The sequence below is a fragment of the Drosophila obscura genome, unplaced genomic scaffold (assembly GCF_018151105.1).
Source record: "Drosophila obscura isolate BZ-5 IFL unplaced genomic scaffold, ASM1815110v1 contig_1, whole genome shotgun sequence".
Lineage (NCBI taxonomy): Eukaryota > Metazoa > Arthropoda > Insecta > Diptera > Drosophilidae > Drosophila > Drosophila obscura.
Genome location: NW_024542679.1, coordinates 9,385,865 through 9,405,526, shown reverse-complemented (window position 1 = coordinate 9,405,526; position 19,662 = coordinate 9,385,865). Strand labels below are relative to the sequence as shown.

Below are 19,662 nucleotides of genomic sequence, written 5' to 3'. Positions count from 1 at the left end.
ATGATAAATTAAATAAAACAAAAACAAAGCTAATAAAATGAACATTCACAATTATTAACAAAAACAAAAAACAATTAAAATCGAGAAATTAGGAGGTGACCACTCTGTTTTGCACACGCTTCAAACCGATAGCACCGATTTCGTGGACGAAGTCGCAGATTCCATCCTTTCACTGAAATCAGTATTACAAACGACAATTAGTTTTTTTTAGTATACAAACTGTTGCCAAATCCATCAGAAGGAGGACAAGTAAAGGTCGAAGATATTGCAAACACGAAGAGGACAACACACTTAAAATATTAGCAAATCAAGAGCAGTACAAGTCCTTATACTGATTATCATTGGCAACGTTTGAACATACATATATGTACGATGATGATGATACCTATAATGATGATGATGGTTATTGAGGTATTGATGATGATAGTGTGTGGGAATATGTTTAACGAACTTAGGTGAAATTTAGCATGTAGATTTATGTAGTTGTAGCTTGGGAGGTCGTTGGATGATGTCTATGTGGTGTGGTTGTGTCGTTATCAATGTTTGTTGACCTTAACGAATAACTATATAACTGATTAACTGATTAATGCTTTTAGTGATTGTTACATTCTCTGGTATCGCATCTAAATTGATCTTAGGATCCCCGCTTGAACAAGAAGCGGCCTAGCGTACGATTCCCGATTTATTATTGAATTTTGTAATTACAATTAGGCTATTTAAAAATTAACTAGCACAACATATCGCATATAGAATATATTTGTATAAGGATAGTTGCCCGGTTTAACTCTCATCTCCTCTCCCTACCATTTTGCGGTTTGCGTTAGCCCTTATCCGCACAAATAGTTGGCAAAGAGGTGTCCCAACTTATGTCCTAAGGTTTTCTATTATCTATTATAGTATATAACAAATCATGAAAGGATCTTTGGTGCTCCTTGCGGATCCTTCGACTCTTGCTTTCAGTGTTAGTCCGTGTGTTGGTGTGTGTGGGTTGTTGTGTGGCAGTTAGACAGTTGCTACACGCTGCGGCCTCGCCCTAGTTGCCCTCGTTGTTCTGCTACCTGTCCTCATCTGTCGTCAGCTGTTCAGTTGCCTCCTGGAGCCAGACGCCCACTGCATGGTCGCCGCCAGCACCGCTTGCAGTTGGCGCTCCTCCGCATCCGTATCCGCATCATCATCGTCATCCAGCACCTCCACGACACTACCCGTCGCCTCTCCTATGCGAAACCACCGACCGATGGCGCGACGTCATTCGAACACGTACCGCTGGCGCAGCGCACGCGCCCTCTCTGGCTGGACGCGCGTTGGGGGTCTCGGCACCTTGGGCGGCCGCTGCTTTCGCGCCTTCGGTCGGGGATATATCTGAGGCAGCACGATTTCATCCTCGTCAAGGATCTCGGATTTAATATGCGGTAAACAGTATACGCGACGATGTTCCTTGAAGCGATTCTTTAGCACCTGCTGGACACCGTTGATGAGGAGGCAGAAGTGTCGCCAGCTGCCCCGCGATTTTTGCCGAGAAACTTGCGTCTTTCCAAAGCCGTAGAGATTCTCATCGTCACGCTTCTTACGGCCCATTTTGGGGGCTTTCGTGGCGGGCTCTGGGCGTGCGATTCGGGTTGCTATTGATGTCTTGGTGGTGCTGGTTGTGGGGGGTATCGGTACGTCTGCCGGTGGCGGCAGTTGTTGCATCAGCAGGTACAGACCGACCTTGCTGTCCTCCGCGTCTGTGATGGCTTCATTCATTACAACAGGCGTAAGTAAATGGGTCTCGGTTCGCCGTTGCTGGCGTGTTCTTGGCCGTCTGATTGTTAGCTCCTCGGCTTCTGTTTTTGGTGCAAGAGCAACTGGAGCAAGCGACGGCGGCGGCGGCGGCAACATTGCGTTGGACGTCTCCTCCAAGGGCACTGGCAGTGGCAGCTCCCCATAATATTGGGAGGGCAGGTGTAGGGGCGGCAGATTCTCATCGAAGCCCAAGAAATCACTTTCAGAGTTGATTTCAATGCGTTCCCTAAAGTCTTCGTCGTCGGATAGCGGCGGTGATGCTGTGGGGCGAATCAAGAACGATTCGCTCGTCGCCGCGATAGCCTGCACGGGCTCGTGGAGGAGGGTGATTCCCTCGTCCTCATCCTCAGCCGCATCTGCGGGCAACATACCTGGTGTCGACTTCTCCAAGGTATCATCGTCTTCATTAACCACCTCCTCCTCGGGCTCATCCACATGCTCCACCTCAGGCTCCTGCTCCTCCTTATGTTCCTCCTGCTGGAGTTGGGGTGGTACAATGATATCAACGTCCAAGTCTCCACCTCCACCAGACTGCACCCAGTCGCTCGCCAATATATCATCCAGTTGCGGACGGTCGGCGGGATCGGGCTGCATGCACCACTCTACCAGCTCGCGGAATTCCGGGCTGGCACTTACCCAGAGCTTGGATTCATGATTGAACGTCTCGCTCTGCATGCGTCTACGTAACTGGTGATGAATCTCCGGAGAGTGCTCCTTGTCCTCCTGATCCTGGCGATAGGGCGGATGGCCCACCCGCATCGTGTACAGCGTCGCGCCAAGCCCGTAGACATCGACGGCCGGCGTATATGTGACCATATTGGGATCCTGGAGCATCTCTGGCGGTGCATAGTCCAGTGTATAGCGCGGCTTGTCCTGCCAGCTCGTGAAGCTGCTGCTGTAACTGTGGACACCCGGAAGGAGAAGATAAGATTATGATGAAATGAGAATAAATAAAGGCAAGACGCAAGAGTGAGGCACCCACCAGGCACTGCCAAAGTCAACCAGCTTCACCACCATATCATCGCGACTCTCAAAGACAACGTTCTCGGGCTTTACGTCACCGTGTATGAACTTCTTGGAGTGGATGAAGCGCACCGCCTCCAGAATCTGACGGAAGAGCTCACGGCAGGTCCGCTCGTTCAGGGCATTGCGTTTGATGGGCGCCGAAAGCTCCTCGCCGACAAGGAACTCCGTGAGTATCCATGTATCGCATTTGTCACGGAACGTGCCCAGATATTGGACAATATTCTGATGGGCATCATCGTCCATGGCACAGGATGTCAGGGCGTCCACCTCCGATGCACGAAACTTTGAGAGTGGGACAACCTTGACCATGAATATCATATCGTTGGTGTTGTCCACGGCAAAGTAGCAGGTACCGTAGGATCCACCAGCAGTGCGGCTGCCCAGATCCAGATCCTGCGGTCTTGATGGCATATTCTGGTGATGGGAAAAACAAGAGATTAGCAATAGCTTGCATGTGGGAGAGAGAGAGACTTTCAACCGACCAGTAATCCTTTATTGCAGTACTCAATGTGACAGTTGTTGTCCCTGCGCATTTGTTCCAAGTGCTCGGGAGCCACATAGGTGTATCCCCGGAAAAGGCGAATGCGACTGGGGGGTGCATCGCATTCGATGTCCTCCGGCAGCTGGTCGGTGAACTCGTTGCTGAAGTTCTGGACGTCATCCTCGGATGTGAGGACGGGCTTGTAGGGCGCCTTGCGACGCTTGGCGCGCAGATCGTGCCAGTTGATGCCATGGAAGAAGGGATGCTGCTTGATCTCTTTGGCATCGCGTTCGTTCTTGCCCAGGCGCAGCTTGGGGTTCTTCTCCAGCATTTTCAACACAAAGTCTTTGGCAGCCGCGCTGAACGATGACGGGATCTGCGGCTGATCCCTTTGTATGCGCCTTGAGATCTCCGACTGTTGACTCTGGCCATCAGAGGTGGCAAAGGGTGATCCTCCGGTGAGCAGTTCAAAGGTCAGAACACCCACAGACCACCAATCGACGGCACTGTCGTGACCCGGCGGCCCAGTGCGTATGATCTCCGGGGCCATGTACTCCAGGGTGCCACAGAAGCTGTGCGCCCGGTGCTCATTCTCCTCCGATAGTATCTTCGATAGCCCAAAGTCGGACAGGACAATGTGTCCGTCTCCATCCAGCAGGATATTCTCGAGCTTTATGTCGCGATAGATGATGCCCAGCTGATGCAGTTGCTCCAGAGCCAGCACCACCTCGGCAATATAGACGCGCACACGCGGCTCATCAAAGTGCTCGGCATGGTACAAATGTGTAAACAGTTCCCCGCCCTTGGCAAAGTCTGCAAAAACATTGGCATTATGGTAATTTTAATTTGGTCAGCATATAGCAGTGATCATCTTGATCTTACCGAGAACCAGATACAGCTTCGATGTTGACTGGAAGGCATAGTGGAGGCCAACCAGGAAGGGGCTGCGCTGTACGGCTTCCAGTACCTGAAAATGGAGGCAAGAGTTAGGGGGGCTACAGTAAACACGAGATCAGTCCATCGAAAAATGCAATCTTGGCAATATTTGTTTTCGCTTCTCTTTTGTGCCTCATATTTCGCTACTTTAGGTACTTCCCAAATGCCAGCTGCTGTGTGTGCGTGTGCGTACGTGCACTTCATTGCAGCTGCGCTCACGTTTAGACAGTGCTCAAGTTTACAGCAAAAGAGAGAAAGAGTGTGCATCGGAATGTATGTGTGTGTGTGTGTGTGGGTGTGTGGGTGGGTGTGGGTGGCAGATGGATAACTAAAACAGTTAACAGTTACTTTAGCACGAATTCATTTCATTTATAAATGATTTTCGTTTTCATTTTTGGCGTTGTCTTTCTCTTTCCGTTTTCAATTGTAGGGAAGCGAACCAAAACTTTCACATTTCAGGTTTTGTTCCTTTCTATTTTGGCCAAATTGTAGATAGCCGGCTATCTGGTTGCCGGGCTATGGGCTATAACTGGGTTAGTGGCACAGAGGCATTGGTACCTTGAAAAAACGAGTGCTCCCGCCTACACCCCCACGGCGTCAAGCGTCTGTCTGTCGGGCTGTCGGCCATCAGTGGGAGGGAGAAACGTAAATAGCACAGAAAACCAGGCAGGCGACAGCAAAGCAGGGCAGGCAGCTACCGCCGTTGCCTGCCCAATTGTAAATTTGTTCAATTTATCTGTCAGACAATGCGCTGCTTATCTCGGCTGCTCGTGCTCTCACTCGCTCGCTCGCTTCCTCCCTCCCTCGCGCTACACCTGTTTGCAGTTATTTAACGAATTTTTGTTATTTTTTTTCTTTTCGGTTTCTATTTTCATTGATTTACTACGACTCTCTCAATGTCGCCAACAAAACCGGTTGCAATAGCCGTAGCCAGGCAACAACTTCCACTACTGATCGAAGCTCTCTCTCTCATACTCTCTTCCTATCTCAAGCTCACTCCAGCCAGCACCGCTCTCCCCACTGTGGAGAGTACCTGAAACAGGTTTGGGTGCCTCACCTTCTACCTAATTTACCTTGCCTCTTATGTTCGCTGCCTAGCTACATATCTTCTCTTTCTCTCTCTCTCTCTCTCTTTCTGCATTACTCCGTTAGCTTTGTGCCGGTGCAACAAGAACAAGTCGGAATGTGGGTCACAAGAAGATTCACGTCGATTCGTGTCTTTTCCTCCTTGTTGTGCTTCCTCGTTTACTCTTTCTCTACTCCTCTCTTCTTTCTTGATTTGCTACTGGAAACTGTACGTGTGCAGCTGAAGGTTGTCTCTGCTCTGTCTTACCAGAGCTGCACTTTTATTGAAGAAAATAAGTTCTGCAGCAGTGATTGCAAAACAGCTCGCCGTCAGGGGCAACGGTAAAAAGGCAACGGTACAAATAAACCGAAAAATAAAAACAATCGAAAAGAATCACTGCGATTGCACACGTACCCCTCAACCCGCTCTTCTCTTTGTTTGCTGTGATTAAAAGGGTTTTACTCTCCACTCATACCCCCTTCTCCCCGCCCATCGTTAAGTACTTACCACACGCTCTGTTTTGGTGTGTTCGGCCGTTTTACGCTTCTGCACTACGGTTATCTTGTTCAGGACCTTCATGGCATACAACTGACCCGCATCGTGACGGGTCAGTTTTCGTACAAGGAAAACTCGTCCATACGCTGTATTAAGAATTGGAAAAGTTAGACTAACTTTAGAGTTTACATATAAAAAGATAAACTTACCGCCAGTACCCAGAACACGTATTATTTTAAAGTCGACTAGACTCACTGCCTCTTCACTGTATAATTTAACTGTGTGTGGGAAATACAATATGGATAAATATTTGGATTTAATTAGATTCATAAACAAAAGCATATCAATTTCCGAACATGACCAAGTTTCCACTCATCTCACAGTTATATGTGCCGAAATATCTAAATCGAGTTGAAGGGGGCGAATATTTATATTTATTTTTTTCTTCTTAAACAAAAGGGGTTCTAATCTCTCAGCGAGCAGTGTATCGCATTTTAGTTTTACCTACAGGGCAGCGCACGTGCGTGACACTTGATTCACTTAATTTTAGTGTACGACTAGTATACGACACCTAACTGTAAACATGTGCGAATGATGCGAAAGAGAGACGAAAGCAGGCAATAGAAATAGATTCAGTGCTTTGGTACTCTCGTCTCTGCGTTTGTACGGCTCCGAATGAAACTGGCAATTTCATAAGGATAAGCAGCAGGTGGCTGGCTGGCTGTTGGGGGGAGGGGGATTTGAAATGAAAGATGACCAAAGCCTGCGCAACTGCCAAACCCCAATGCCAAGCAAAGAAGTTCACCATCTCTCTCGCCTTTCGAATGCTCTCTCTCTCTCTCTCAATATTCTTCTCGTCCAGACACTTTCAATATGTACATATGTATGTACATGTAGGCTGAGGCAATAACGGTTCATTGGCCTGTCCGTCGTCTCGCCAAAATGGGTAGAATTTACGATTACTTCGTGGCCCAGAACCATGCCTTCTTTTTGATGTCTTGGGATTACACTTATTTCATAAAATGTCGCCAAGAGAGTACTGTACATAAGCTCTCTATTCCATGTACATAGGTCTAAGACCTGCTCCTCTATATGTGTAGCAGTCTCCCACTCTCCTATTAAATGTGGTAGCTTGTCCTTGAACCTACTTGACCTTCGGAGTGAATGCTTTTTCTCAACGGCCGTTTGAATCATTGAATAGATCTCAGCCGTCGAGTCCATTCAACCCTTCCCTTGTGTTACAAATGTTCTACCAAAATTTCGAATTGTTGTGAAATCTGCGTCACAGTGACACAAACTTCGTAAGAGGTTAATGGAACCGCCTTGCGTTGGAACAAACCTGTTGTTTTATTTGAAAATACAAGTTGCTAACAGCGAATAAAGGTAATTTACACGAAACACAAGCACAACACAGCACTCTGAATTCCTTGAGGGTACAATAACCTAAAAACACCCGAGAGCCTGAGTGGGAGGGCGAATTGCGATAAGCAACTTATTCAACGGAATTATTGATTCAACAAGAACTGGGCAAAAAAAAAAACGTGTGAAAATATGAGATGGCATCCACAAACTAGAGGGAAACTTGAGGACTCCCACAAAGCTGAGGCAAGAACTTGAAACTACATGTAAACAATATGTGGCAGTACTGGTACCATACACCTCTTGCGATAACTAATATTTGTATAAACAAATTTCAATGTCAAAATGTTTCCACGGAATAAAAGATCAATGCTAATCATTCTTCAAACATGAATTTATATTCGCGATAAGACTTTATTGATTCACCGTATTATACTTTGAATCTGTAGTTTATTTCACACAGAATTATAATCTTAAATTTGGGAACACTTATTTAACAAATTTATACAAGTATTTTTTTGTGCATCTATGTATGTACATTTGTACAAATGTATGTATCTTGAAACCGCAATGTTTAACCGCAGCTGGCCTTGATATGCAAAATATACATACATATGTATGTATGTACTTAGCAGGGTTTTTAAACTGTATAACCACACAGAATGTTTTTCTCTCATCGTGTTCTAGGCAAAGTTTAATGAACGCAAAGCCGAAAAAAGAAAAGACAATGACAATCGAGCAACAAGTAGAAATGTTCGTTCGTATGCTTTCCCCCCCCCCACCCACCAGCAAATATTTCTCCAAAATTCTATACATAATGCACTTCTGTTAGACAGCTGTGTACGTATGTTAACAGAACGGGTGCGGTGCTGTACAGAGCACCACTGAGAGGCAGAGAGCGGCGATAGCATTCTCTACTGATCACGTAGGGGTGTGTGAAGAGAGCATTATTTTTGTATCGAACTGCCGGAAGGAGTTGGGTGGGGGTGCAAAGATAAGCACTAGAGGGGAATGTTTAAACATGAAACAACTCAAATAACGATTACAGGCAATTATCCACAAAGGCTAACGGGTTCTATAGCTGATATTCGAGGAGCTGCATTGCCAAGTTCAAGTAAATAAATTGCTTACTACTGCACCCTGCAACCATCCTCCTCCCAACACCGACCCAATCTCACGTTTATGCAAACAAGCATGAATACACACACACACACAAACATAAACGCACGAGCACACGCATAGCCACGAGTGCATGCCCAAGATGTACGAATATAGGGTGAGGCGTTACCGAAATGCCGCTCCATCTTTTGCTCTCTCTATGTTTACCACTACTATTCTCTACCATTGCATGGGAGAGCTCTCTCTCTAGGTATGCCTCACCGCTTAATAAATGCACCTTGTGCATGTCGATGTCGAAAAGCGAACCACAGTGGTATGGAAACTTTCGCTTTCTCAATCGCTGAGAAATTCAAAATTCCAAAAACTAGTGACACATACTGCGATAGAAATTGGTGCGAAGAACTCCTGGGAACGAATAATGAATTGGTCAACCAGCTATGTACATTCATTCCATCGCATCAATCGATTCCACTGTGCCTGCCGAATTTTCCATTGTCTGCCCACATTCCCCTCTCCACGTAAATGTTGTTGTGGAGAGGTTTCGGTCAGTAGAATTAACACCCAACGCCCAAAAAGGCATTCGCATGCACCGCCCCCGAAGGCAAGGGGGCGGAGGAGCTGTACGCACAGGGTCGACGGTTAGTAGGTAATTGTGTCAAGGTTAAATGCATGTGCTCCACTTGCAAAAGGACACCAAAGGCCGCTCGGCATTGACCAAGTTGCAACGGAAGCGCAGCCACCCACACCCCCCACCCTTTACGCTCACACAGAGCTTCTTTGGCTAACTAACCCTTTGTTTTCCTCCGATGAATGAAATATGAATACAGTAAAAGTTCCCTAGGTTTAATCTTAAATTGTGACCTTGCCAACAAAAATTGATAATAAAATAATTTGGCTTAGAACATGTATTATTTCTTCTTGCTGATAACGAATTTGGACATTTTATGAGTTTGATTTAGTGAGATTTCAAACGTATTGAACTTTGGCAACCTTGAGCCCAGAGATGGGTAAACTGGATGTTGGAAACTTAAATGAAATTTCCCCCGACTCACCGTAGGACCGCAGATCTGTCACGGATTCCAGGTCCCTTTGATGCGCCTCGTTGTTAAGATCCAGCGGCGTGCTGTTGCTGGTCGGGATGCCAAAGTTGGGTGATGCGGCTGCTGCTGCTGCTGCCGCTTCCGCTGCTGCGGCTGCCGCTTCTGCTGCCGCCGCTGCTGCTGCCGCTGCTGCAGCTATGTTCTTCGGATTAATGTTCTTTAGCTGCAGCTTTGTCGTTGGGGTAGAGGCTGTGTCGTTCACCAGAATCTCATCCTCCACTTCCACAACGTCAGGCTCCTCTTCCTCCTCCTCTGTGTCCCTGTCAAAGTAGTCTGCCGGCTCGTTCTCCTCGCTCTCTGCATCGGAAATGCACACCACCTCCGACTCATTGGGTGCGGGTGACGGCGGCGAGGGCGGTGTGGGTGGCGACATGGTGTCACGGTAATTGTAGTCTTGTTTTTTCGCTGTTGCTGCTGCTGCCGCCGCCGCTGACGCTTTTGGGGGCGATGGCGATGGGGTGTTATTGGCACTGGTGGCCTTCTTGTTGTTGTTGTGTTGACCATTGGTCACATTAATGTTTTTGCTGTTGCTGTTATTATTATTGTTGTTGTTGCTGCAGGCAATGTACCTTTTGTTGTTGGTCCTCGTGGTGGAGACGGCCTTCTCGGTCGCGCTCACCGGATTCTGTTGCTTCAGTTTGGGCCTCTTGCTGTCGCCGTTGGTCAGGACGGGCGACTTGCCAGCCTTGCTGGCCCGCCTGCGCTTGCCGCCACCATTTGTGGCATGGCCATTCGTGCGATGCTCTTCATTGGCATCTTCTGAGGCAGTAATCAACGCCGCCGCCACCACGGCCGCCTTGCGACGCGACTCTCGGCCGCTGGGCTTTAAGTTGCCCACCATCTCAGCCGGCTGCTTCTGCAGGCGACTACTCATATCCACGGCTTGACTGGGACCTGGGATGCTGGCGTCGCGTTCTAGTTGGTCCGTTTTCTCTACGTATTCCCTTACGTAGGCAACAAGTTGTAAACAATTGAACAATTCTAACAGTAACAACAACTTAAGACGTCCAGTAGCCGACTATCATGTCGCATTGTTGGTCTGCAAGATGAGAGAAAATAAAAAATTATAGTTTTAGTCGTCGAGTGTGGGGAAATCCAAAATATTTTGTGGTGTACAGTAGACACTGTCATAGAATCTATTTGCGTCGCATTTAGGTGATATTCACCGTAGGCCCCCACATGCCATGCCATGCCCAAGACTATTCCCCTTCCGCATCCCACAATATGGTACAGTTTCAGCACACTTGCACGCATTTGTTCTGCTAAATAATTACAATTGGAGACAGAGTTAATGGCAGTGTAACGAAAAAGAAGCCCCCCCAGCTCCGACACTCTCTCACCACACAAGAACAATAAGAATCTAAAATAATATTTGCAGACGGATGGGACAGGAGACACTTGACAGAACTGTGGGGTTGGGAGGGGGAGTGTTGGATTATGCGTGGGGCTGGGCAATATGCAACACTGATGATATTGCAGGGCAATTTTTGCAGCACTGGTGGGGGCTTAAATATTATTCAACAATTTAATGCTGCGTTTGCTTTAATCACAATCTTTAGCGGAGTGCTGCTAAAGTTGCCTCCCCCCACCTCCTCTTCAGTTTCCACATTTTACTTTTCACACTCACACGCTGGCATTCCTCGGTATCGGCGGTTCCAGGGGACGCGTTTTGTTTTCGTCTGCTATCTCCGATCGCTTGCTGCGTTGCTGCTGGCCGATGGCTGGGACGCTCAAGGATATGTCTCACTGTTTTTCCACTCGAGATACACCAACGAAATTATTATTTATTAAATATCTCTCGTTTTAGATGTGTAGTTTTTTACACGCGAACAAGGTTTTTACCGCCGCTTTCTACTTCTCATTCACGCGCACACACACACACACTGACGCGCGGGACGCTCTCCGCCATCTGCTTTACGCTCTCATTCGTGGGACACTTATTAGCTACAGCCACCTTGAGCGCTGCCACAGAACACAATTAGTCCACGGATTAATGGGTTCTTCAAGCACTCTAATACCCACTAGTGGCCCACAAAAACCGCGCACAAACTGCTATTATTTAGTGGAATATTCCACTTATTTTTTTTCAGACCACGGCGCGACCGACTGCAGAAATTTTCCTTTTGCGTTTGTGTCATACGTGTGTGGGAAAACGCCAAACTGCGGCAAAGAGTGCTGTCAAATGTTAGTACTGTGCGAATTACACAGCACTAGCACGGTTCAGTAACATACTATCGATATTATTGATGTGCCATCCCTATTGCAGAGAATAATAAAGAAAACAAACACTTTTAGTAATGTTTAATTTGAAATGAATATGTTAATATTTGACCATAATCTCGTCCAGACGCTTGCGCTCCAAGTCGGGCACCTTGCAATCGTCTGTCGGATAGCCCACAGCCAGGAGTATGAGTAGTTTTTCGTTGCCAGGTCGCTGCAGCAGCTCTCTCAGGGCTGGGCCACAGTTTAGGGGAGTTGTGACCAGCGATGATAGGCCCGCCGCCTGGAGAGCGCACAGCAGGATCCCGGCAGAAATGGACGTGGAGATTTCATTGTAATAGTGCGTTTTCCGTCGCCCCTCCTTGGTGGTGCCGTAGGTCTGCTTAAAGATCAGGATCAGATATGGTGCATCCGTCAGATACGGCTTCACATGGTTTGTTTGGAGCGGTCGCAAGTCCGTGACCCACTGCGGGTGCATGCGCTTTTTGTAATTGATCTGCTCCTCGTGCTCCACAATCTCACGCACGGATTGCTTAACTGCAGCCTCCTCCACCACGCAAAATGTCCAGGGCTCTGTGTGGGCTCCACTCGGAGCTGTTCCAGCCGCCCTTATGCAGTCCTCAATGACGCTGAGGCTGGGCTTGGGCCAGGCCCTGAACGAACGGATGCTGCGACGTCCACGCACCAGTTCGTGGAACCGTTGGGCGCCATTGGGATTGAGTGTCTGCCCAGGAACGAACTGCACATGCGGCTTCTGCTCCAGCGCGGGCTGCAGGTCGTCGTCAGCTTCCTCTTCGAATTCAGCTGCAAGCCAAATAAATTGAATCAAGAAGCAAATTAACAATTTAACAGGAAAATACTTGCTACATCCTCATCCCTGGCAACACTATGTTGCTGGGAGCACTCCTTCCGCTTGTGAAAGACGTATTTGACGGCCATAACGAGGAGAAGGCCTAGCAGACAACTTGGCCAGTGCTGCAGCAGCTTGGAGCTGTTCAGAAATGCTTCCACTTCCATCAAGAGCGATTTTGTATCTGCCGTACGCTCGATGGTGAGAAAACAGACGCTTATCTGCCGTAAGTGGGTCAGGGTTCTTGCTGATAGCGCCGAATGGCGATGGATCAGTGAGATCAGTTTGCGGGCCGACGGCAGAACTGACAGGCGCACGGGCGTGCTGCTCCGCCCTTCTGTCCTGGCACTGCCGATGCTCTTCGCGGGGCACTTTGACTGGCCGGGATATTCTTCAGCGGCGAGGCGGCGGTGACTGCGAAGAGCGTGGTCCGTTGCCGATCGGTGTGCCCTTCAGGTGGACCAGCTGGCGCTTGTGCACCTCCCGCAGTATTTCGATGATGCGCCACTTGGCATCGAAGTAAATGAAATCCGGCGCACAAGTCAGTTCTGTGCGAATCATGTCGCAGAGCATCTGCACCTGTTGGGCATTCCCACACGCTGGTTCTGTGGGTGAGCTGCTGGTCTGGGCCTGAGGTGCAGCCAAAGGGCATGGGACATCACGTGGACAGGCCCGCGGTCCACTAGGTCTCCGCTCCTGCCGTACGTCTTGGTCGGGCGGGGCAGGTGGGTTGGTGCTGGAGCGACGGGATAGGTCTGTGACCTCCTTCTCATTTTCGGTGGAGTAGTATGAGGATTCAAAGGACATTTTAGATTCTGGCACTTTCTGGGGCTGGTTCTGAGTGACTTGAAGTGGTTTTGGCGGAGAATTCCGTTTCTGTGTGGACGGAGAGAAGGTAACTTGCCCATCCGCATCCACTACCGAATCGTCCGGGGCCTGCTGCTCCCCTTTTTTCTTGGCATCCTCCTGCTTCCCCTTTTGCTTCTTCTCCTTCTCCTTCTTGAGGGACCTTTCGCTGGGTTTCTTTTCTGTTTTGCGCCTCTTGCACTTTGGAAAGCAACCACACGGCGAGAAGGGGCTGGCCGCCAGATTGGCCATCTTGCTGCGCAGCATCTCGTTGGCGGCCAGCGTATTCTTCAGATCCGTCGTAGATGGCTTCTTGTGCGATATCATGCTGGAGGAGGAGCTGGACATGTGCGGTGAGGAGCTTTTGGGCAGCCCCATGTCGCTGGAGCTGCGCGGCCGTTTCTTGTCAAAGTTGATGCACAGATAGGGCACCAGGAAGAGGAACTCGTTGTAGTACTGGATGGACGGGGTCATAATATCCCCGTAGTTGCGGCAGGCGCTCTCGATGATGGTGTACTCGCGCTCAAAGAGGTTCTTCAGCTCCTCCAGATAGCCGCGCAGGTCGTTGCTGGTGTGGCCGGGAAAGGAGCGGGTCATGTCGATGTAGCAGTCCTCGTCGATCTCCTTGTTGCCGTAGTACGAGTTCTTCGGATTGTAGAGATTGTCGTGCTTGCAGTAGAGCCGGATGAGCTTGCGAATGTCCTGCTCCTCCATTGGAATGCTGGGGTTGGTTTTAAGTCGCTTAATCTTGGCCTGCTTCAGAGATTTGCGCTGCTTGCGCAGCTCCTTGGACTCTTTTCTGCGCCAGAGAAACGACAGGAAGCGTTTCTTGGGGCTATCTTTGGTCATCTGGGAAACGGAGCTGGACGAGGCTTTGCCAGCGGCTGGTATCGAGTTTCGCGAATCAGTGTGTTGGCTGCGGTTCTCGGCGCTTGTGCTGGACCTCGACATCGCTCGCATTTCTCTCATCCTGCAAATTGAATCGGAACGCTTGAAACAGCATCTCTTGTGTTTTCGTTCCATGCTTCGCTATCTGGCGCTGCAGCAGGTACGTGTTGGAACTGGCGGGTTGTTCGGGCTCAAAAGTCTTCAAAGGTAGCAGCATATTACTTGAATTTATTTAGTTTTGTGACATTCTTTAAATGAAAATGTAATGTTGAATTTTGGCTATTGTCATTTTTAAATATTTACTACATAAAACAGAATGTAGCCCTGATCAGCTGTCAGTCTGGGGCGTTGTTCAACACTACCAAAGAGAGCTGTCAGCAAACGAGAGAGAGAGAGAGAGAGAGGAGAGAGAGAGAGACCAAAACAACTAAAATAAGTTACGTGAAATTATAAATAAAAAATAAGGAAATAAGCGTTCAGCCGTGGCCCAACCATAAGCGACAGTATCCCCAAACGTTCAACAGTCCCGCTGGCTCTGTTCTAGCTGTCGTTCAATACAGTTTCGACTGCCTGCCATGTGACGTTTATACGCTCCAGGGCCCCAAAAATCTTCCATCAGAATCGTTTCGATCCGTGCGGGGGTGCTAATTGGCGGAAGAGTTCAATTCAATTAATTACATACAAGCAGAAAAATCCCCATTTCAACCTATCACAAAATCAAAATTCAATCCGATACGCAGTCAACAGTTGGAAGTAATGTTGAAAATAAAAGTGCAATAAATCAATGGAACAGGCGGAAGCAGCAGCAGCAGCAGCACTGGAAAAACGGAAGCAGCGATAGCAACAAAGAGAGCAAGACTTAACGGCACTGGCGCTGTAACGGTACACGGGAAAGACAAAAAATTCTACATTTTACGGGGATTTATTTGGCGACTAAATCGCGATAACGAAAATGGACGAAGTCTTCAGCCTGCACATGGAAAAGCTGGACGTCTACGACGGTTAGTACACACATACACAGATAATGCTTAGAAGTAGGTGAATAGTATAAAGTAAATTAAAAGCAATTGCTCGTTGGTCATGTTGCTACGCTACGATCTAACTGCTGGAATCATCGTCGTCATCCCCGTCGTCATCGGCAGAGTCCGGGGCACCCAAAATCTCCTGTATGATGCGATGATGATCCTCGGTCTTCTCGCCCTGTATGATCAGTTCCCGCAGCGTGGCAATGTGCTTCTTTCCCGACTTGATCTTCGTCTTGAGCTGTTCGTTCTCCCGTTTCAACTTATCGATGCGCAGCTTGCGCTCCTCGGCCGACTTCTTTAACTTCTCGCGTGTGCGCTGCACTGCCTACAGAAACGAAACAAGAAACAAGACAAATCAATAAGTTATCGTGTGTGGCTATTTTTGGGAGATCTAGGCTAGCAACATGTTTTCCTCCGCAAGCGTGCCCACCACTCGTATCTTTACATGCCACTTACCTCATTGTTCTTTTTTCTTTTCATTTTGTATGCGGGATCATCGGATTGCGGACTCTGCGGACTCTCCCCATCTTTGCTGCTCGACGCTGCCGCCGCCGCAGTCCTCCTTCTGGCTGGCATACTCTCCGTAATTATTTTAATTTGTATTTAGTTCAATTCGAGTCGTGTGCGAGCTGCTGGGGCTGGACAATTGTAGCTCCAACAATCAGCGGAGCGTGTTGTTGTGAAATTACAGCGCGAACGATGTTACCAAAGAGGAGACGGAAAACAGATGGTTGCTCTTGAGCGAGTGTTGGAAAATGCGCAGTCGCAATATTGCACATCGGACAATAAGTTTACGGTATTATAAAATTAAATCAATTAAATTAGCAACAATACACCAGATTTAAATAGCGTAGCCTCAACCCTCCAACACCCACACAATGCCAGCAAAGATTTCCGTTTGCTCAGAATTTGTAGCCTTATTATTTATTAAATGTTAATACAATTTATTTGTAAAGACTGATTTCTTGTATGTAGCTGCGTAAGATCAAGCGTCTAATGCAATTAAAACTAAACAAAATGTAATACGTAATAGTTAATAAATGTTTTAAGCAAGATTTTTAATTATAATTAAACATCGGTTCAACGTTGTGTGATAACAATCATCGGCACGGCTAATCTGCACACGTTTACCAGCACTAGACTGATTTATTTGCAACCCGGCGTATTTTGCATTTCAACTTGCCAACAATGTCTTCGCCAGCACCAAAGTCGCCGGAATTGTCCGATAAAAGCAAGAAATATGATAGACAAATCAGGTAACAGTAACAGTCATTGAAGCAAACCCAACTGACACTCATTTAATCTACGTTGTGCAGGCTTTGGGGCGAGCATGGACAGACGCTGCTGGAGGCGGCGACCATTTGCCTGGTGAACGTGACCGCCGTTGGCTGTGAGACAGCCAAGGGGCTTGTGCTGCCGGGTATCGGGGGATTTACGGTGGCCGATGGCAGCACTGTCAAGGAGGAGGATCTGGGCAACAAGTAAGTGCAACATATTATTGGCCAGAATGCAGCCTAACGCGTCTCTGTCTTCAGCTTCTTCCTGGACGCCAGCTACATTGGCAAATCGAAGGCGTTGGCATGCAAACAGCTGCTGCAGGAGCTCAATCCCGACGTCAACGGCGACTATGTGGATGAAAGTGTAGACTACCTGCTGGACAATCGTCCGAATTTCTTCGACAGCTTTGACCTGGTCATTGCCTCGAACCTGAATGAGAAAGCCTTGCTGTTGCTTTCGAACCGCCTGTGGGAGTCGAATGTGCCGCTGCTGTATTGCCGTTCGCTGGGCATGATGGGCACCATACGCCTCCAGATACGTGAGCATTGCATTGTGGAGGCCCATCCGGACAATCCTCAGTTCGACTTGCGTCTGGAGCAACCGTTCAAGGCACTGCGCGAGCATCTGGAGGGCACAGAGGTAACCAGCAAGGTGCCCTGGCTGCTGGTGCTCTACAAATATCTCAGACTCTGGCAGAAGGAGCAGCCGGATGGTCACGAGACGCCCAAAAACTACAAGGAGAAGAACCAATTGCGTGAAGTAATCAGAACAGAGATGAAGGCAGATGAGGAGAACTACGAGGAGGCCATCAAGGCGGTCAACACAGCATTCGGTGCAGGCACAGTGCCGCCAGCTCTCAAAGCCATATTCGATGATGAAGCCTGCGAGCTTCTGACCAAGAAGGTACCTTTCGTCCTAGATATTTGTAGGAAGGTAACTGATTATCGTTCTACACACAGAGCAACGTCTTCTGGATCATGGCCAAGGCGCTGAAGAGCTTTCTAATACACGATAATAACGGACATCTGCCCTTGCCTGGCGTCCTGCCCGACATGACGGCCAACACGGACTCGTACATTGCCCTGCAGAACATCTACCGCCAGCAGGCGCTGCAGGATGCCGATCAGGTGTACCACAAGTGCCAGGACTACCTCAAGCAGCTGTCTCTGCCCCCAGACACAATTGACGAGCGAAGCGTGAAGTTGTTTTGCCGTGAGGCTGCCGGTCTGGCGGTTATGCGTGGTACATGCATTGCCGAAGAGTACGAGCGAAACAGTCGCCTGTTGCCATTGAGTGAGTTCTCAGTCTGAATAATGCTTGAGTCTGATTCATTCTTTGTTCTTTAAGTGGAGGAAAATGAGGTCCAGGACAATCTTACGGCCTACAACTTTGCCCTGCGCGCCTATGAGCGTTTCCTCAGCGAATGCGGCCACATTCCCGGCGAGTGCACTGCCGAACAGGACATTGGACGCCTCAAGACAATCGCTGGCAAAATGCTAAGCGATTTGGGCACGCATGCGACCATCAGCGATGATGTACTGCACGAGATCTGTCGCTACGGCGGCGCCGAGCTGCATGCCGTCTCCGCTTTCATTGGTGAGGCAGCAGAGTACACAGCTCCGTAGAAGACCCCAGCTAACGTTTTACATCTCTGTTTGCAGGTGGCTGTGCTGCCCAGGAGGTCATCAAGATTGTTACCAAACAATACAGGCCCATTGATAATACTTTTATTTACAATGCTGTAAGCACCGAAAGTGTCACGTTGAAGTTGTAATAAAATCTGTGGCTCAGAACTTTATTTCGTGTACTTGAGATGCTTGACGGCTGCTGCTACCCTGTATTTTTGGGCATAGAAGCGGCCAAAGAGGTAGAGAAACGTTAGCATGTAGGCGACGCCGGTGAGACTAACCCAGGTGTGGTATTCGCATCTCTGGATGATGGCCTGCGAACCCCAGGCCAGGCCAATGGCAAACTGCAACAGCTGCAGGGCGGTCAAGTGGCGCTTCCACCACAGATACGGCTGAATGCGGGGCCCCAGCACACTCAGCGCGTAATAGCCGTACATAATGATGTGCACGAAGGAGTTCATCATGGCTGGCAGAAAGGCTGTGGGAAGGACGAGGCGATACAGACAGCGCGGGTATGAGGTTATGTGGTGAGACTCACTCGAGCCGGTCGGTATCCACTTGACAACGATCCAGCACATGGCAAACATGGTGCTATGGTGGTAGACATGCAGGAAGCTCAACTGTGACCACTTCTGGCGCAGGATGAAAAAGGCCGTGTCGGCAAATTCAAGTATTTTCGAGATGTAGAACCACCAAAAGGCCGCGGCAATCTGCATTTCACAAAGGATTCATTCAATTTGATTCCCCGTTCTGCGGGTCAAAGACCCAAGACCCAAGACCCAACCCAACCCAACTCAACTTTGAAACTCACAAAAACTTACACGCATTTCATGGGGGCTATGGCTCACCCGACACGGCTGACAGCTGATGCTATAGTTGAGGGCACGCGACGCCGTAAAAAGCTCCAGGCATATGTGGGCATTCAGCAGGGCCATGGCCAGGTTGTGGCAGAACAATGGGCCACGCAGCTGCAACGGTTTGTACCTGTGTTCAAGCTGTCATGAGGCATTGTACGTCGCATAAGGATGGCCGCCAAAGGAATGGGGCCGTGGCCGTTGCCGTTGCCTCACCTGGCCATCCATTTGGGTGCATAGCGCACCATCAGCAAATACAAGGCCAGCAGGATAGCTGCATTCCAAGGCGACTCCACCAGCGGCCACGTCCGTGTGCGCTCATCCGCCAGCTCCGCAAATGGATACGGATAGCTGCCAATGCCGGGGAAACCAATTTTCGTGCTGCCATTGAACGACATCGTTGGACGTTGAACGTTGAACGTTGGCTTTAAAGCGAATTCTTGGCCAAAACTGAATGCGTACCAGCAGCGACATACGTCTTTTATATGGCTCAATGTTGACCCTGACTGCTGATGCGTTTACATATTCGATTGCCACGCTGCGACGTCTAATTAGATCCGAGCCCTGCACTGAAGCGTAAAAGTTCAGGTGTGGTCTCTCTGGGGTTTTGCCACAAACCTCTGATGTCTGATAACTCTTTCACTTTACAGTCAAAGGGCGGAGCATAATCTCGGCATTGAATGGCATTTCAAATGCAGTCTACAGTCCA

General features: G+C 48.7%; 5 protein-coding genes across 5 annotated transcripts; 1 reads left to right on the top strand and 4 right to left on the bottom strand.

The window, feature by feature from the left end:
• Nucleotides 1-83: 83 nt before the first annotated feature.
• Nucleotides 84-11,517, bottom strand: LOC111079092 (chromosomal serine/threonine-protein kinase JIL-1). The gene is made up of 9 exons (XM_041594713.1): nt 10,992-11,517; nt 9,836-10,403; nt 9,317-9,775; nt 5,996-6,064; nt 5,799-5,932; nt 4,172-4,256; nt 3,291-4,102; nt 2,765-3,222; nt 84-2,683 (listed from the first exon to the last, which is right to left on the bottom strand). The coding sequence occupies exons 2-9, from the start codon at nt 10,236-10,238 to the stop codon at nt 1,246-1,248; spliced, it is 3,858 nt and encodes a 1,285-aa protein (XP_041450647.1). The 5' UTR covers nt 10,239-10,403; nt 10,992-11,517; the 3' UTR covers nt 84-1,245.
• Nucleotides 11,518-11,650: 133 nt separating this feature from the next.
• Nucleotides 11,651-14,481, bottom strand: LOC111079096. Its single transcript, XM_041594714.1, is given in 3 exon segments — nt 11,651-12,388; nt 12,445-12,618; nt 12,752-14,481. Coding segments are annotated over 3 exon segments (2,430 nt in total). The 5' UTR covers nt 14,304-14,481; the 3' UTR covers nt 11,651-11,684.
• A 593-nt stretch (nt 14,482-15,074) lies between these two features.
• LOC111079095 (CCAAT/enhancer-binding protein 2) lies at nt 15,075-15,900 on the bottom strand. The gene is made up of 2 exons (XM_022374114.2): nt 15,650-15,900; nt 15,075-15,518 (listed from the first exon to the last, which is right to left on the bottom strand). Exons 1-2 carry the CDS (start codon nt 15,767-15,769, stop codon nt 15,267-15,269), a joined length of 372 nt encoding a protein of 123 aa, XP_022229806.1. The 5' UTR covers nt 15,770-15,900; the 3' UTR covers nt 15,075-15,266.
• A 4-nt stretch (nt 15,901-15,904) lies between these two features.
• Nucleotides 15,905-18,264, top strand: LOC111079093 (nedd8-activating enzyme E1 regulatory subunit). The gene is made up of 7 exons (XM_022374112.2): nt 15,905-15,989; nt 16,310-16,449; nt 16,510-16,674; nt 16,729-17,374; nt 17,431-17,764; nt 17,819-18,067; nt 18,133-18,264. The coding sequence occupies exons 2-7, from the start codon at nt 16,382-16,384 to the stop codon at nt 18,243-18,245; spliced, it is 1,575 nt and encodes a 524-aa protein (XP_022229804.2). The 5' UTR covers nt 15,905-15,989; nt 16,310-16,381; the 3' UTR covers nt 18,246-18,264.
• On the bottom strand, nt 18,224-19,351 carry LOC111079094 (elongation of very long chain fatty acids protein 4). The gene is made up of 4 exons (XM_022374113.2): nt 19,170-19,351; nt 18,921-19,083; nt 18,638-18,809; nt 18,224-18,577 (listed from the first exon to the last, which is right to left on the bottom strand). Exons 1-4 carry the CDS (start codon nt 19,349-19,351, stop codon nt 18,267-18,269), a joined length of 828 nt encoding a protein of 275 aa, XP_022229805.1. The 3' UTR covers nt 18,224-18,266.
• Nucleotides 19,352-19,662: the final 311 nt, after the last annotated feature.

Coding starts and splice junctions, on each gene's coding strand:
- LOC111079092 (XM_041594713.1), bottom strand. CDS start 10,238: ATGAGTAGTCGCCTGCAGAAGCAGCCGGCTGAGATGGTGGGCAACTTA. Junction 6,065..9,316: donor GACAGATCTGCGGTCCTACG/GTGAGTCGGGGG, acceptor TCCCACACACAG/TTAAATTATACAGTGAAGAG. Junction 4,257..5,798: donor ACACCAAAACAGAGCGTGTG/GTAAGTACTTAA, acceptor CTCCATTTTCAG/GTACTGGAAGCCGTACAGCG.
- LOC111079095 (XM_022374114.2), bottom strand. CDS start 15,769: ATGCCAGCCAGAAGGAGGACTGCGGCGGCGGCAGCGTCGAGCAGCAAA. Junction 15,519..15,649: donor AAAGAAAAAAGAACAATGAG/GTAAGTGGCATG, acceptor TCGTTTCTGTAG/GCAGTGCAGCGCACACGCGA.
- LOC111079093 (XM_022374112.2), top strand. CDS start 16,382: ATGTCTTCGCCAGCACCAAAGTCGCCGGAATTGTCCGATAAAAGCAAG. Junction 16,450..16,509: donor AAATATGATAGACAAATCAG/GTAACAGTAACA, acceptor TACGTTGTGCAG/GCTTTGGGGCGAGCATGGAC. Junction 17,375..17,430: donor GCGAGCTTCTGACCAAGAAG/GTACCTTTCGTC, acceptor TTCTACACACAG/AGCAACGTCTTCTGGATCAT.
- LOC111079094 (XM_022374113.2), bottom strand. CDS start 19,351: ATGTCGTTCAATGGCAGCACGAAAATTGGTTTCCCCGGCATTGGCAGC. Junction 18,810..18,920: donor ATAGCCCCCATGAAATGCGT/GTAAGTTTTTGT, acceptor TGTGAAATGCAG/ATTGCCGCGGCCTTTTGGTG. Junction 18,578..18,637: donor GTGGATACCGACCGGCTCGA/GTGAGTCTCACC, acceptor TCCTTCCCACAG/CCTTTCTGCCAGCCATGATG.